Source organism: Macaca fascicularis, chromosome 12 (assembly GCF_037993035.2).
Source record: "Macaca fascicularis isolate 582-1 chromosome 12, T2T-MFA8v1.1".
Lineage (NCBI taxonomy): Eukaryota > Metazoa > Chordata > Mammalia > Primates > Cercopithecidae > Macaca > Macaca fascicularis.
Window position 1 is genome coordinate 65536142 of NC_088386.1, and position 16554 is coordinate 65552695.

The 16554-nt window shown below is 35.8% G+C and overlaps 1 protein-coding gene across 9 annotated transcripts in view; it reads left to right on the plus strand.

Annotated features, from left to right (window-relative positions):
• Positions 1 to 16554, plus strand: part of UBR3 (ubiquitin protein ligase E3 component n-recognin 3) — a 268922-nt gene that overhangs the window by 158436 nt on the left and 93932 nt on the right. For all 9 annotated transcript variants that reach the window (XR_012421203.1, XM_005573426.4, XM_005573427.4 and 6 more), the window contains 3 exons: positions 837 to 986; positions 8529 to 8662; positions 15331 to 15441. Coding sequence is in view for 8 of the 9 variants with exons in the window: in XM_005573426.4 (XP_005573483.1) it covers positions 837 to 986; positions 8529 to 8662; positions 15331 to 15441 (395 nt within the window). In the remaining variant the exon portion in view is untranslated. The remainder of the gene's footprint in view (positions 1 to 836; positions 987 to 8528; positions 8663 to 15330; positions 15442 to 16554) is intronic.

Here is a 16554-nt window from a genome sequence, read left to right on the forward strand (position 1 = left end):
CTAAACTTGACATTTTTCTTTTCTTATTTCTGACGTATATTTTTACATATTTACTTAGATGTGCCTCCATCTTTTAAACATTTCATAAAGCAACTTCTGCTTCCCAGTTCTTCCCAGTCTCTTCCACCCATTTCTTTGTCACCAGTGGCAGCATCACTTATCTTCATGAATTTAAGTATCTTTATCTGTAAATAATTATTAGCTCAATATTTTATTTTTTGCTATTAATAACATTATATCACCAGAGGATTATTGCTATTTTCAATGAGTTCTGCTTTATTCTTATATAATATGGTCATATCTTCATGATTTCTCTACATAAAAAAATATATTGATAGCTACTATTTCTGAGATACAATCACTAAAATTGAGAGTGAGAAAGAAATAGTTTTTTTTTCTCTTTTATATTCTAGTAAATACTACCATATTTTCCCAAGAGCTGTCATGTTGTTGTGAATATCCCCTTAGGTGCCTCAAGGAAGATTAAAACGAACATCTCCCTTCTTTCTGTAACATGTTATTTTAAAATATTTATCTTTTGATACAAATAATCTTTGCCTCTGTGTTTTCTGTATCTATTTTATATTTGAATGATACAACATTAGAAGTATATTTAACCATATTTTAGTTTAAATCTTTCATTATTAAAGTCTTTGCATTATTTTATCTGTCTAAATATTTTATTTGAGTAAGGTAAGTTTTTCCACAGTGTTATTACTATATACTTTATTGGTATTGAAGCTAAAAATTGTTTGAACTTGATTTTTCCCTCACACTTTCATTGAAGAGAGATTTTCCTCCTAAGGAATTAAAGAGATGTAACTTTTTTCCCTCAGATTCTCCTGAGAATGATATACCTATGGAGATCACCACGGCAGAACCACAGGTTTCCGAGGCAGTATATGACTGTGTTATTTGTGGACAGAGTGGCCCCTCCTCTGAAGACCGACCTACTGGATTAGTTGTACTGTTACAAGCATCCTCAGGTAAAGTCAAAGTAATTTTTTCATGGGAACATTTTAGAGCCGAAGTATATACAACAGATTAATAAATATCTGTATTAAATGAAAATGATATCTTTGTTTACTTACAACTAGGCAAGGGTCAGTTTAGATCCTTCATAGCAAGGATCGATTTAGATCCGAATAACAAAGATTCTTTATCTGGTTATATCTTACTTTCCTGGACATGAGTGTTAGAAGAAACTCTTAACAAAGATATTGCTATATGGTTACACAATTTTTTTCTTTAAATGCTAGGTGTCCAATAACTGCATTCAGCTTTCTTGGTAATTATAATTGTTCTGGCTGGGTGTGGTGCCTCACATCTACAATCCCAGCATTTTGGGAGGCTGAAGTGGGCAGATCACCTGAGGTCAGGAGTTCAATACTAGCCTGGCCAACATGGAGAAATCCTGTCTCTACTAAAAAAATACAAAATATTGGCGGGTGTGGTGGCAGGTACCTGTAATCCCAGCTACTCGGGAGGCTGAGGCAGGAGAATTGCTGGAACCCGGGAGGTGGAGGTTGCATTGAGCTAAGATTGTACCACTGCACTCCAGCCTGGGTGACAGAGTGAGACTCTTGTCTCCAAAAAAAAAAAAAAAAAAAAAAAAAAAAAAATTGTTCTAAGATCTGGAAAGCTCCTTAGCCCATAAATATTGTCAGCTTTTAATTACACAAGGCATATTTAGACAGCTCTGCCTTTATTTGTTCAGTCTGTGAAATGGTATGTTTACCAGTCTATAGTTTTAAACTATGTAATTTTATTATACATTATAAACGTATAATTTTAAAAGTTTGAAGGATTCATCTGAATGGTGTCCATTGTCTTCTGTAATGAAGTATTTTTGAGGGTAGTGATAATTCTTACACAATCTAGTCACAATGAATTTAATCCTTTTCCAACAGGAGTATGTGTAAAATAAAGAGAAAATAAAATTCTTACATATTTCTCCAGAGGATTTTTTCCTAGGTTGTTAAGTCTCTGAATTCGTATGGTAAAGTGGAAAGAGTTAGATATTATAAACTCCCCTGAATTCAAATATGGTATTGCTTTACTTCATGTGGCCAAATATCTTATTTTCTTGACTTTAGAAGATTTTTGTGTTGGTTAAGTAATGTAATATAAGCAAAAAGAATCCAATATGGTGCATAGTAAATTCGTTTATTCTGTTACTCTTCTTGCCTAAAATGAATTGATTTGGGAAACCCTGATTTAGTGGGACATTGAAATAGAGCTGTCAAAATCAGAAATGCCTACTGAAAGGGAAATGTATGGAAGTATTAACTACTTCTACAGCTTCTTCTCCTTTCTACTACTCTTAGGAAAGCAGTTTATTAGATTATTGCCAATTGACTTTCAACTTTTTGACTAAATACTATATAGTTATCAACTTAATGATTTGTTTTATTTATTAATTTATTTCATAGATATTTATTGAGCACCTAGGTGCCAGGCACTGTTCTAGTAAGAAACAAAACAAAATCTCTGCTCCAGTGAAACTTATGTTTTTGTTTTAAGCTTTTATTTGTTCATTATTTTATATTTTTAAGTTTATTTGGTCTGTTAGTTTTTAAAGTCTCTTTTAAACAGTAGTATATACGCTAGCTAGATAAATAGATATTAGACAATTCCACTATACTGTAGCTGCCTTATCTCTTAGAGATAGAAGGGGAAAAAAATAAGAAACTAATATTGCCAGGACACAGTGGTTCACACCTGTAATTCCAGCACTTTGGGAAGCCAAGGCTGGAGGATTGCTTGAGTCTAGGAGTTCAAGACCAGCCTGGGCAACACAGTAAGACCCTGTCTCTACAAAAAGTAAAATTAAACAGGTGTGGTGACGTGCACCTGTGGTCCCAGCTACTCGGGAGGCCAAGGTGGGAGGATTGCCTGAGCCCAAGAGGTCGAGGTTGCAGTGAGCTGAGATTGCACCACTGCACTCTAGCCTGGGTGATGGAGTAAGACCCTATCTTAAAAAAAATTAAAAAAAAAAAAAAAAAAGAAACTGACATTAAAGAGTATTAAATCTCAGGAATGATTTTAGTATACCAGGTGAATTGTGTAGCTGTTTCCTTCTTTACCATCTGAACCTTATCCACCCATTGATACTTTCTCCCTTTTTTCTCTGGGCTTATTTATTTTGATTCATTTCTTCTCTTTTCTTTTTAGATTTGAATATGGAACATTTTTAACAATATGCTAAAGAGATGTGCAAAGTGAACCCACATGTCCCCATTTATCTTCAACAGTGATTAATTTCTGGCTAATCTTATTTCATTTGTTCCCTCCTTATTAGAATTATTTCGAAGCAGATTTCAGACATTGTATAATTTCATCTGTAAAAATTTCAGTGTTTCTGTTAAAAAGAAAGGTCTTGTTTTTTAAACATAACCACAGTCAGTCCTAAATACATTCTCCAATATCATCAAACATCCAGTCAGTGTTTAAAATTTCCCCATTGTCTCTATTTATTTATTTATTTTGCTTAATTTATTTATAGTTGTAGTGTTCCTTTGTGGTCTTTTAATTAATAGATCCACTCTCCCTCTATCTTTACCCCCTCCTCCCATCATTTTACTTTTTTAAAGAAATTGGATCATTGAAAACCAATTTGGATTTTTCTGAATGTTGCTGTGATGATTAACATATTCCTCTGTTCCCTCTGTTTTCTCTCTGTGAGATTAGTAGCAAATGATGATTACTGCTTAAATCCATCAGGTGATCAGAGATTACAAATCTCTTTCATGGTTTTTTTTTGTTGTTGTTTATTAGCTGACATATACTTCCATAAAAGAAATTTTACTTCATCACCTTTTTTTTGTTACTCCGAGATCCAGATTGTGCAGGAAAGATCCAGATTGCGCAGGAGAGTAGACACAGTATTCTTTCCTTTTATTTACAGGTGCTCAAAGTATTGAGATAGTGGGGTTTAAAAATCATTTTCTAAAGATAATTAGTACTTTTAGGTATCATTAATGAACTCTGTTTTTAATCATTATGAACTCTGTTCATAACTCTGTAGTTACTTTCTTGTTGATGCTCATGTTCTTCCATCTTTGTTCACTGAGAGCTTATTCGAGTTGTCTCCTGAGTTCTTTTGACACAAGCCTAGAGTAGCCTTGGGTCTTTCTACATTTTTTGGTGTGGCTAGTTACAATAAATTTATCTTATACATTTCCTGCCCTGAAATCAGCAGTCTCTCAAAGAAGCATTAGTTTCTTTTTAGTGGGAAATGGTATTTAGAGACAAAAGTCTGGATGCTAGGTGTGCTTATTGTTCTAGATCTTTTAGTGTTCACTAATACTTTATTGCCATGTTCTTCAAACCATGTATTAAAAGTCTCATGCCTTTATCTCTTTATTTTTATATTTGATTTGTGCTAAATTATAGACTTTTGATTAGAAACCCTTCAAAACACTGCTCAAATTAAGGGCCTTTAAGTACATTTATCTACATGGAAAGATATTAATTTATGTGCTATCTCACTATTGCTCAGAATGCCTGTTGTAAGCATTACTGATCTGGGGAGCTTCAGTTCGCCATAGGAGAAGAATATAATATTATATAGTCTTTTCCTTTTACTAAACCCTACATTCTTTGCAAAGATTCAGAAAGTCCAAAGTTGCAAAGATTCAGAAAGTGCAAAGTTAGTTGTGATAGCACTTCAAAAATATATATAATAAAAAGAAAGCAAATCTGGATAGAACTGCATATCTAGATTTGTAAATCAAATAATAATGTTCTTGTTTGTGGAAGAGTGTAGGCATTGAGATAAAAACATAAAGGGAAGGGGGATGGAGCAGTTTTTGTATACTTCTGAAATAAAGTAGATATTTAAATTTGATTGTTACAAAGTGGAGATGTTAATTCTAATCCCCAGGGTAAACACTATAAAAAAAAAGTTACACACACACACACATATACACACACACACACACACACGAAAAGAGAAAGGGATCAAAATTTTATACCAGAAAAGTCAATTAATTACAAAAAAGTCAGTAATCAATTAAAGAAGAAATAGAAAATAGCAAAATGGATTAATTAATTTTTTTAAAGTTAGTAATTACTTAAAATATAAATGCATTAAACTGCCCAGGTAAAAGGCAGAGGTTGACAGAATGAATTTTTAAAAATGTGATGCTACAAGAGATTCACTTTAGATCCAGAGACACAATAAGTTGAAAGTGAAAGGATGGGAAGAGATTCCATGCAAATAGTAACCAAAAGAGAGCTGGGGTGGTTATACTATGAGACAAAATAAACTGTAAGTTAAGAATTGTTACAAGAGACAAAGAAGGAGATTATATATTGATAAACAGCCAATCCATCATGAAGATATTATAGACATATATGCTCCAAACAACAGAGCCCCCAATGTATGAAGCAAAAATGGATAGAACTGAAGGAAGAAATAGATACTTCTAAAATAATAGTTGGAGACTTTAATTGATAGAACAACTAGACAGAAGATCAGAAAGGAAACTGAATACTTGAGCAACACTATAAAACAACTAGACCTAACAGACTTAAATAGAACACTCCACCCAAGAACAGTGGAATATATATTTTTCTCAATGGTATATGGAACATTATCCTAGGTAGATCATATGTTAGGCCACAAAAAAAGCCTCAATAACATTTTAAAAGATTGAAATTATTCAAAAAATTGTCTGTGGTCATAATGGAATGAAACTAGCTATGAATAACAAAAGGAAACCTGGGAAATTCACAAGTATATGGAAATTAAACAACATACTCTTTATTTTATTTTATTTTTTTGAGATGGAGTCTAGCTCTGTCACCCAGGCTGGAGTGCAGTGGCATAGTCTTGGTTCACAGCAAGCTCTGTCTCCCGGGTTCACACCATTCTCCTGCCTCAGCCTCCCCAGTAGCTGGGACTACAGGCGCCTGCCACCATGCCTGGCTAATTTTTTTGTATTTTTAGTAGAGACGGTGTTTCACCGTGTTAGCCAGGATGATCTCGATCTCCTGACTTTGTGATCCGCCCGCCTCGGCCTCCCAAAGTGCTGGGATTACAGGTGTGAGCCACCGCACCCAACCTAAAACAACATACTCTTAAACAACCAATGGGCCAAAGAAGAAATTACAAACGAAATTAGAAAACACTTTGAGGTGAAGGAAAATGAAAATACAACATACCTAAACCTTTAGAATGCAGTGAAAATGGGGAAATTTACAGCTGTAAATGCATACATTAAAAAAGATTCAAATAACTAAAATTGGAAATGAAATTGTTGACTTTACTACAGACCTCACAGAAATAAAAAGGATTATAGGAGAACACTATGACCAATTTATGCCAAAAAATTATATGACATGGATTAAATAAATGATTTCCTAGAAATATACAAACTACCAAATGGACCCAAGAAATAATAAAAAATTTGAACATATTTGTAACACATAAAAAGATTGATTCAGTAATTTTAAAAAATCTGACAATGAAAAGCACAGGACCAGATGGCTTCACTGGTGAATTATATCAGTCATTTAAAGAATTAACACCAGTGCTTCTCAAACTTGTCCAAAAAATAAAGAGGAGTGAACACTCCCTAACTCTTTCTATGAGGCTAGTTTTGATACCAAAGCCAGATAAAGATAATATAGGAAAACAGTAGACCAATATCCCTTATGAATATACATGCAAAAATTCTCAACAGAATTCTAGCAAATTGAATGCAGCAGCATATTAAGAGGATTATGCATCATGGCAATTATGTTTTAGCTGGTAGCATCTATCAGCTTTTGTCTCTTACTTCTGTTGCTATTATAAATCCCTCCAAAACTTAGGGCCCACAGTGATACACCTAATATTATTCCCTTTTTAAAGAGCAGCTCTTCTGATGCACACATCGTGATATTTTATCTGTAAATACTTTAGAATATAACTCCTAAGAACAAGGATACTCTTTTTAAATTTTTTCTTATATATATTTTGAGACAGAGTCCCTCTCTGTTGCTCAGGCTAGAGTGCAGTGGTGCGATCTCAGCTCACTGCAACCCCAGCCTCCCAGGCTCAAGCAATTCTCATGCCTCAGCCTCTCAAGTAGCTGGGATCACAGGCATGCACCACCATACCCAGCTAAATTTTGTATTTTTATTAGAGACGGGGTTTTGTCATGTTAGCCAGGCTGGTCTTGAACTCTTGGCCTCAAGTGATCTGTCCACCTTGGCCTTCCAAAGTACTGGGTTTACAGATATGAGCCACCACACCCAGCCCAAGGATATTCTTTTACATAATTATGGTACCATTATCATTCCTAAGAAATGTAACATTATTAACATCAAATATTGTTTATATTCAGATTCTCTCAGTTGTCCCTGCAATATTTTTTGTGTTTCTTATTTACTTGATAAATAAAAATTGTACATATTTATGGGGTACATAAATGTGATATGGTATTTTGATATGTATACATTGTGGAATGGTTAAGCCAAGCTAATCAACATATATGCCACTTTGCCATTAATCAGGCTGATTAACTTATACACATATCCACTTACATCATTTTTTTATGGTCAGAGTCAGTAATATTTTTATAGCAGATATTTCTTGATTCACAATCGAATAAAAGATCATGTATTGTTTTTTCATTGTCATTTCTTGTTATTCTCCTGTAATTTAGAACAGTTTCTCTAGCCCCTTTTTAAAGTTTCAGAGTCCAGGTTGGTTGTTCCATAGAATATCTCAGAATCTGGATTTGTGTGATTATTTCCTTGTTACTAGATTGAAGTTAAACAGTTTTGGCAAGGGTATTACACAGGTGATGTTCCTTTGAATAGCGTTACATCAGGAGGTCCACTGTGTCAATTTGTCCTATTATTGGTGGTGCCAATCAAGTTTGATCACTTGGGTAAGGTAGTAGGTAATCTATAGGATGATACATTAAGACTGTACTCACCCTTTTACTCTTTTATTTCATTTTCCTTGCCTGGGTCAGTGAACGTATTGTATTATCTATTACTATTATTATTCTTTTTAATACTCAACTTTTCTCAAATTTTACCAGTCAGAACTCCAGGTCCTTATAAATCTGCTCCCTCAGTGTTTGAACCCTTACTTGCTCTTTTTAATCACACATCCTTCTGGGGTCACCTTGCACTTTTCCCCAACCCTGGACTCAGCTGTTTCTCCATGGATCTCTTCTTCCTTTTAGTGAGAAATAGTATATTTAGAAATAAAGTTTGTGAATACTAGAGAGTTATATCATCTAGATTTTCTCAGTGGACAGATTTAGGAACCCATCAATCCATCCATCCATCCATTTTGAGTTTATAATCATAGTTCAGTGTTATTTTTTAAAGTAAATATTGGCATATTTGAAGCTTTATTTAGCCTGTAGAAGAAAACTAGAATACCACTTTTTTGAGGAGTCTTTAAAAATTTCTAATAGTGAAAAAATTTGAGTTGCTTGTGGTAAATAACTCAGCTTTTCTTGGAGTTACAGATCTATGGCATTGATTATTTTTGATTAATGAGCTTTTATCTGTTAATGTAGTTTTGGGGCAGTGCCGTGACAATGTTGAGCCAAAAAAGTTGCCAATCACTGAAGAGGAGCAGATTTACCCTTGGGATACCTGTGCAGCCGTTCATGACGTGAGGCTTTCATTATTACAGCGTTATTTTAAGGATGTAAGTACTCTTTATAAAATAGTACTTTTGTCTGCCAAGTTGATGGTTGGTTATTTCCCTCCAGAATTTTATATGTCTTTTACCAAAATGGCATTCTGATGTTAAATTTGAAAGTTTATTAGAAAAAAATTAATATGTGGATAGAAAGAAATGGAAATCTGTTAATAAACATTTCAGATAATAAATGTGATACCTTTGTTTTAAATGTTGTTTATTGTGTGATACACACATTCAATTAAGTGGAATGATGAGTACAGCAGATCCTTAAATAATGATGTTTCTTTCAACATTGTTTTGTTATAATGTTGATGAGAAAAAAATTCCCTACCGGGGCCACTGTCAGTGTGGAATTTGTGTGTTCTCCCCTTGTCTTTATGGGTTTTGTCTGGGTATTCCAGTTCTTCCTACTTCCCAAAGATGTGCTGCACATTAGGTTAATTGGCATGTCTAAATTGTCCTGGTATGAGTGAGTATGGGTGTGGATGTGAGTATGTCCTGCCATTGGATGGTGTCCTGCCCAGGGTCAATTCCTGCCTTGTGCTCTGAGCTGCGGGATTAGGCTCCAGCCACCTATGACTGTGAACTAGAATAAGTAGGTTGGAAAATGAATGAAATAATGAAAACGTATTTTTTTTTTTTAAATTTATAAATTTACAAAGTGTATGATAAAGTAAAAATTTATAAAGCATATGATAATTATACAACTGCATAATAACGATGTGGTATGAAAGGGCTCAGTGAACCTGCATATTTGTTATTGTTTGTTTTTAAATTGCATGGTAATAGGAAGTACTCTTTAACGATTTTCACTTTGCAAACACTTATTCCTTAATTTAACCCATCACCACTACTACTCACAGTACTCATTGTTTTGTTAAAAACTGGGTAAATCGTTTTCTTGTTTCTATTAACCTTTCTCAAATACTCTGCATTCATTTCAGTGTTTCATATTAGAAATGTTTTGGGTCTTTAGAAGTTATGATGATGTTTTTGTAATCAGAAATATACTATAGGAATTTAACTCTTGTTTATATCCGTTAGCCTATGGTTAAATTAGTTTCGTTCCACATAATTTGCTTAAAGTCACAGTTTCCAAGAACCTATTGATAACATTAAGTGAGGACTTAATGTATTAACTCTTTGGAAACTTGTATTATGGTGGGAATATTGTATGAAGATTTTTGCCTCCCTCTTTTACTTTCATTTAAAGATATGTAATAAAATTTCATTATGATACTTTTAAAATGTAAAGTAAGGATGGATTTGATTCATATCTGCTATGACTTCTTATAAACTTGGTAGTTTTTTTCAGTGTTTTGCATTTAGGGACTCTGGAACTCATAAGTATCTGAAGGCTTTCAAGATAAACTTTAGTAGCAGCAGCATTGTTAACGTCTTTTTAAAATTTCTGTATTCCTTTTGATGTTTCCTGAGTGGATTATCAAATGGGGTTTCCTTTCTCCTGTTGTAGTTTTTTAAATCTACTGTGTCTTGAATTAAATAAAGATAAGATATAAACTTAAAATATAAAGTAAAACATTTTTAGTTAACTGTATGAGATGATTATATGGATAGATTTCCAAATAGAACTTTCTTGCCCATAAATCCATTGAAGTGGAAGAAATTAGTAAGATAAGTGGAAGACAGAATACATAATCAGAATAAATAAGAACTGACCTAGTGATGGTAAGAGCCAGAGTCGAGTCTGGTTCCTTAATATGCTAGACTGACAAGAAGGTTTCTGGTGGCTTCTACAGGAGCTGATGGACCTACAGGGAGGTATTGTGTAGATCAGAAAGAATCCTAGACCAGAAAAACTGGGTTTGGTCCTGATTCTGCCATTTCTGAGCAATGTGAGCTTGGCCAAATCCCTTAAGTGGCCTGAGACTCAATTTCCTCATCTGTAAAATAGGGCTGATAATGATCTTTCATGCAGTAATCACCAGGTTAGAGTTCACTCTGCATATAGGTCACCCTGCATATAATACAGGTCAATATAAATGTAAAGTGATGTTTTAAATATTCAAGCTATCCCATTTAGGAAGGCTAGGTTAGGCCTGTTAGGCAGTTTGGGTTAGGTAATAAGGGTCATGCTTCCATATATTTTCAGAGACTTTAAAATGAAATTATGGTTATTTTGTAGCAGTATCTGTATGTGCATGTGTATAAATACATGTATGTGCGCACACATACATATTTTCACACTTTGTTCTTTATTGCTTTGGACTTTTTTTTTTTTTGAGATGGCGTCTCACTCTGTCTCCAGGCTGGAGTGCAGTGGTGCGATCTCGGCTCACTGCAGCCGTCTCCCGGGGCCTGTGTTCAAATGACTCCCCTGCCTCAGCCTACTGAGTAGCTGGGACTACAGGTGCCCGCCACCACACCCGGCTAATTTTTTATATTTTTAGTAGAGACAGGATTTCACCATGTTGGCCAGTATGGTCTCGATCTCTTGACCTTGTGATCCGCCCGCTTTGGCCTCCCAAAGTGTTGGGATTACAGGCGTGAGCCACTGCACCTGGCTTGCTTTGGATTTTTTTTTACAGGATATATATATATTACTTTATTAATCAGAGACCAATAAATATTTTATTTTCAAGGAAAATTGGGAAATGATGCTAAGTTCTGCTTTTGCAGAAATTTACTGCCACCTTATTTAGACCTTATTTTCTTGTCATAATGATACAGGATTCTTTTGGTGCCACTTCACTAGGTGGCACCTCTGCCTGGGCTTCACTAGGGCCCACTGGGCTCACTCTACCCAGGCTGGCTGGCGGGCCATGCTTAGCTCGCTCCCTAGTCTGGATCCCTCAACCATTGCAGCTCCAAGCTCTGCCTGTGGTGGGGCTAGGTGTGCTGCAAGCAGCTTCTGTGGCTGGGTGCCAGCATTCAAATGATGGGGATGCAGTGGCACCCAAAAACTCAGAGACACCAGCAACTGCAGAGCCCCAAGGGAGTGCCACAGCTTCTGCTTGGGGAGTGCCGAGGTCTGGGCCCCCAGAAGGGTTGCAGCTCTTCACTCCCATAGTCCAGTGAATGGGAGCGTGTCACAACTCTTTTCATTCCTGCTACCCACAGCTCTGTGAGCCGGCCAGGAATGTGTTACAGCCCTTTTTGCCCCTGCCATTTGGTGAGTAGGTTCTTGTCCCACAACCATGAAGAATGAAGTACATGGACACCAGAGAGTGAGCAAGGCAGAGAAGAATTTTATCAAGTGACAGGAAAGATCTCAACAACAAGAGAGGGGGCCTGAAAACGCGTAGCTGCCTGTGTGACTGAGTCTGTGGTTTTTATGGTCTCAGAATGGGGGAGTGTGTGCTGAATGGTCCATGTGTGGACCTGATAAAAGCAGCACTGTTTGATTGGCTAAAAGGCTTCGAGGAAGTTCTCACTCCAGTCATGGACTCTACCTGAAACTGCAACTGGTTTTCAGGCTTTAAATTGTCTGTGGTTTGAAGGTTGGATTTCACCAGGGACCTGGCCCTGTCTACCTAGGAATTTGTCTGTCTCCTGCCACTATCAATAATCCTGGTTTTAATTTTTATCATTTTTAATTACTTTAGAGTAAACAGGTAAAGATGAATCCCAACACCAAATAGAAAACTTAAAAAAAAAATCGATCAAAATAAACCTAGACCTAAGAGCATCATAATTTTGAGGAAAGAGATGATCTAATAAATGGGAGCAAAAAGGGAGGGTATCTCTTTTTTGCAGCCAGAGTAATTATTCATTTCTAGAAAAAAATATTTTTAATAAAAAGTCTCTGAGCTGAAATCTGAGTTGGATTATACTCTGTTGTATTTCTGTTAGTGATTGTGAGATTTGTATTCCTACATCATTACTTTTGTATGCTTTTATAAGACCTGTTTTATGTATATATGGCATATTCCCTAGACTGCATACCTCTGAAGGTCCGGAGCTGTGCCTCATGTTGATTCAGAGGCTAGCACATGCTATGTGTGTTGTAGATGCTTACTGGGTTTCTTCCTGAATTACTCTAAACATAAGAGTACCAGAGTGGTAGCTGGACCAGACTGTATAGAGCTGAAGAATGACCATCAGTAGGCACTGATATTGATTATAGGATTAGACTGTAGATTCTACTGTCTTCAGATTAAATGCATGCATTTTACAGAATTGACATGTAGAATATTAGTTATGTAAGACAGTGCATTCACTGTAGAAACTGGAAGTGTAACACATGGGGAATATGACACAACAGAGAGAAGGAACCTGATCTTTGGAGTTAGATAGACTTGGATTTGAATTTATAACTTCGTGATCTTACTAAAGTTATCATTCCTCTCTTGTAAAAAGGGGCAACTCCAGCTACTGTATTAGGTTTTAGTAATTATTGAGGTTGTGACATTTCAGTGTTAGGCACTTAGCACAGTGGTGGATACTTGAGGTCTCCCTAAAATACTAGTCTCACATTATTAAATGTTACCCTGCATTTTTTGACTGTCAAACTCAAACATCTAAAAGTTGTATAGACAAATGATTCATTGTTTCCAGTTTTAAAAGCTAACCATTTTTATTAAAAATACAGATTAATTGCCTTTTTGTAGTATAGTGCCAAAGAGAGCAACTGGTTTATTAACTGACTACCAATCATTCTAAATGATCTAACACCAAAATCTGCTTCAATTTCAAGCAGCTCCAAAATGTAAAACAAGGATGAGCAGGGCTCCTGTTGTTTTTCTCATTTGTAACAGAAGCCTGCTAACCAGCTGTATTTGATTTATGCTGCTTCACATCTTTAAATTGGCTGGGAAGTCATTTTGTACTATGTAATACACAGTACTTTCAACTTTAGATACTCATGAAGAGTCTTGATTTAATATCGGAACTTTACTGTCATTTAAAGATCATTGGTAATCTTACATTATAAAAATAAAATTTAAAGATTGACTCAGGTTTTTAAGCATGTAAGTACATGCTTGTTTGATGGCTTTCAAATCTTTCATCATATGCTGCCACTCCTGTTAGATCTTATGCTTTCACATTGCTCTGGCCCGCCCATCTATTTACTATAGATAGTAGAAAATGAATTCAAGTTTAGGCCCAAATGCTATTCAGAGGCCAATTGATGAAAATTCTAAGGAAGAGATTTTAGGAGAAAAAGTCTTCCGCCTATTTATAAGTTTAGAGGAAGGAATTAGCAATGAAAGAGAAGTTGAAGATGTAAAAGAGAAAGGAAAGATGAGAGAAAGAAACCTTTAAAACAAATCTGGAGCCAGGCACGATGGCTCATGCCTATAATCCCAGCACTTTGGGAGGCAGAGGTGGGCGGATCACTCCCTGAGGTGAGACCAGCCTGATCAACATGGAGAAACTCCATCTGTACTAAAAATACAAAATTAGCCAGGTGTGGTGGCACATGCCTGTAATCCCAGCTACTCGGGAGGCTGAGGCAGGAGAATTACTTGAATCCAGGAGGCAGAGGTTGTGGTGAGCCAAGATTGCGCCATTGCACTCCAGCCTGGGCAACAAGAGGGAAACTCAATCTCAAAAAAAAAAAAACCTCAAAAAACAAAAACACAAATTTGGAAAGGATTATAGTTTGCTTATATAGTCTAGGTCCCTTCTTTATTGTATATTATATTAAGACCTTGTAAATATTAAGGCATGTTTTTGGGTTATTCTTGTGACTAGATTTATACTTTATAAAGATGTATGGGGGGTACATCAGAACAAACTTGAGTTAAGGAGACGAGTTAAGAAACTGTTTAAGAACCCCTTCTCCCAGTCTGTGGGATATAGACTTGAATATTATGTAGTGGAAAAGAAGAGGAAAGACCAAAATCATGAGTTATTTAGGACACAGAATCCATATGATTTGGGAACTGATACTGTGGTATGAAGGTAAGAGTGTGATACAGAATGACTCTTGGCTTTCTGAGTGGTGACTAAATAGATTGTGGAGTTATTGAACCAAGAGGAAGGAAATGATTCATGGAGAAGCTAACAATTTACATTTTTGGCACATTGAGTTTATATTTTCTTTGGGACATTAAACTGGAGATTTCTGAGTGGCGTTTAAGTACTTGTATCTAACAGTCAGGCAAGGGATCTAAGCTTACGGTGTAGTCGAAATTACTGCTTAAATCACTAGGAAAAATAGTTTAATGAGAAGAGAGTAGCACTGAGAATAGAACCTTGAGGAGTAGAGGAATAGACATTGAAGGAGTAGTGAAGAAAAAAAGATCCTTAGAAGGAAGGCTGAGAAAAGCAGTTAAAGAGACAGGAACAAAACCAAGAGAGAGTAGCATTAAACCAGAGGAAAGTAGGCGTTTCAACAAGTAAGTTGTTAATGTCAGAAATCAGAGAGAGATTAAGTACCATACTTAATCTCAGCAACAGTATAGTTCATACTGAACTATAGTGTAATATTGAGAGCATATATTTTATGGAGCGGACAAAGGCTAATTCATAATATTCTCTTTCATTATGAGTATAGAAGTTTGGGAGCTGCAACTTCATGGTATTCCAATTTTAAAGATAATGTCTTAAGACTATCTAGTCAGGCATTAATTGATACCACAAAAATAGAAACTTCACGTTAATATAAAAATAGAAAATCATGCAGAGGTTTATGCGGACATATTAATATTTAAATATGTTTATACTTTAAAATTAATTGTATTTGTCTTCTTTTTATTTTGAAGAGTTCATGTCTCTTGGCAGTATCAATTGGCTGGGAAGGAGGTGTTTATGTACAAACCTGTGGTCACACATTACATATAGATTGTCATAAATCTTATATGGAATCATTACGGGTAAGTTGCAAAAATTTTTTAAAGTTGCATGTATCTTTCCAGGTATTAAATCTTTGTATAGTATATACATCCCAATTCCAGCTCATCTTTTTAGGTGGTTTTGATCATCGTGTAAACTATCCAGTCTCACTTTAACACAGACCTGTTCAACTTCAAGGATTTTAATTTTAAATTTCATTTTAGCAGCTGGCTGAATGCAGTGGCTCATGCCTGTAATCCCAGCACTTTGGGAGGCCGAGGTGGACAGATCACTTGAGGTCGGGAGTTCGAGACCAGCCTGGCCAATGTGGCCACCTGGCCAACCTGGCAAAACCCTGTCTCTACTAAAAATACAAAAATTAGCTGGGCATGGTGGTGTGCACTTGTAATCCAAGCTACTCGGAAGGCTGAGGCAGGAGAATCACTTGACTCTGTGAGGCAGAGGTTGCAGTGAACTGAGATTGCACCACTGCCCTCCAGCCTGGGCAACAGAGCAAGACTCCATCTCAAAAAAAAAAAAAAAAAAAGAAAAATTTTTTTCACTTCAGCAACTGACTTCCATGGCTGCACTTTAGACTTTGCTACTCTCTCTGAAATATTAAGCTTTAATATCCTACCATATCATCTTATGATTATCACATAAGTTCTCTTGTCTTCACTCTCATTATTGTGATTTGCCTCTGACATCGAGATCTATAGTCCTTTAACCCTTTGAATTTTTTCCTAGTGTATTAGCTCTTTGCTATCCTCTCTTTCTTGTACTATACCCATTCTGTTCTTGTGAATCTCATTTAATCAACCTCCTTTGACTTTAGACCCAGTCAGCTATCCCAGCTAGAAAAGTCATAAAACTAGGTGAATGGTTATTATCACAAACTTGTGGCTTCCTATAACAGTGGCTTAGACTAGAGTTATGGGCTGTAAATACTACCCATTAATTCATTTACCTGTCTTTGATCAGTTCCTTCTCCTGTTTTCCTCAGCAGCTATTCCAAACCTTTGCCTCCCCAAGATTCATTTCCTCTTAATAGATTCGGTCTCTTCCTTTGTCATGAAGAAAACAGTGTCTGTTGTCACATTCTCTTAGATTCCTGTCTTGCTTTTCTATTCCCTGATAAATGAGTCCAACATCCC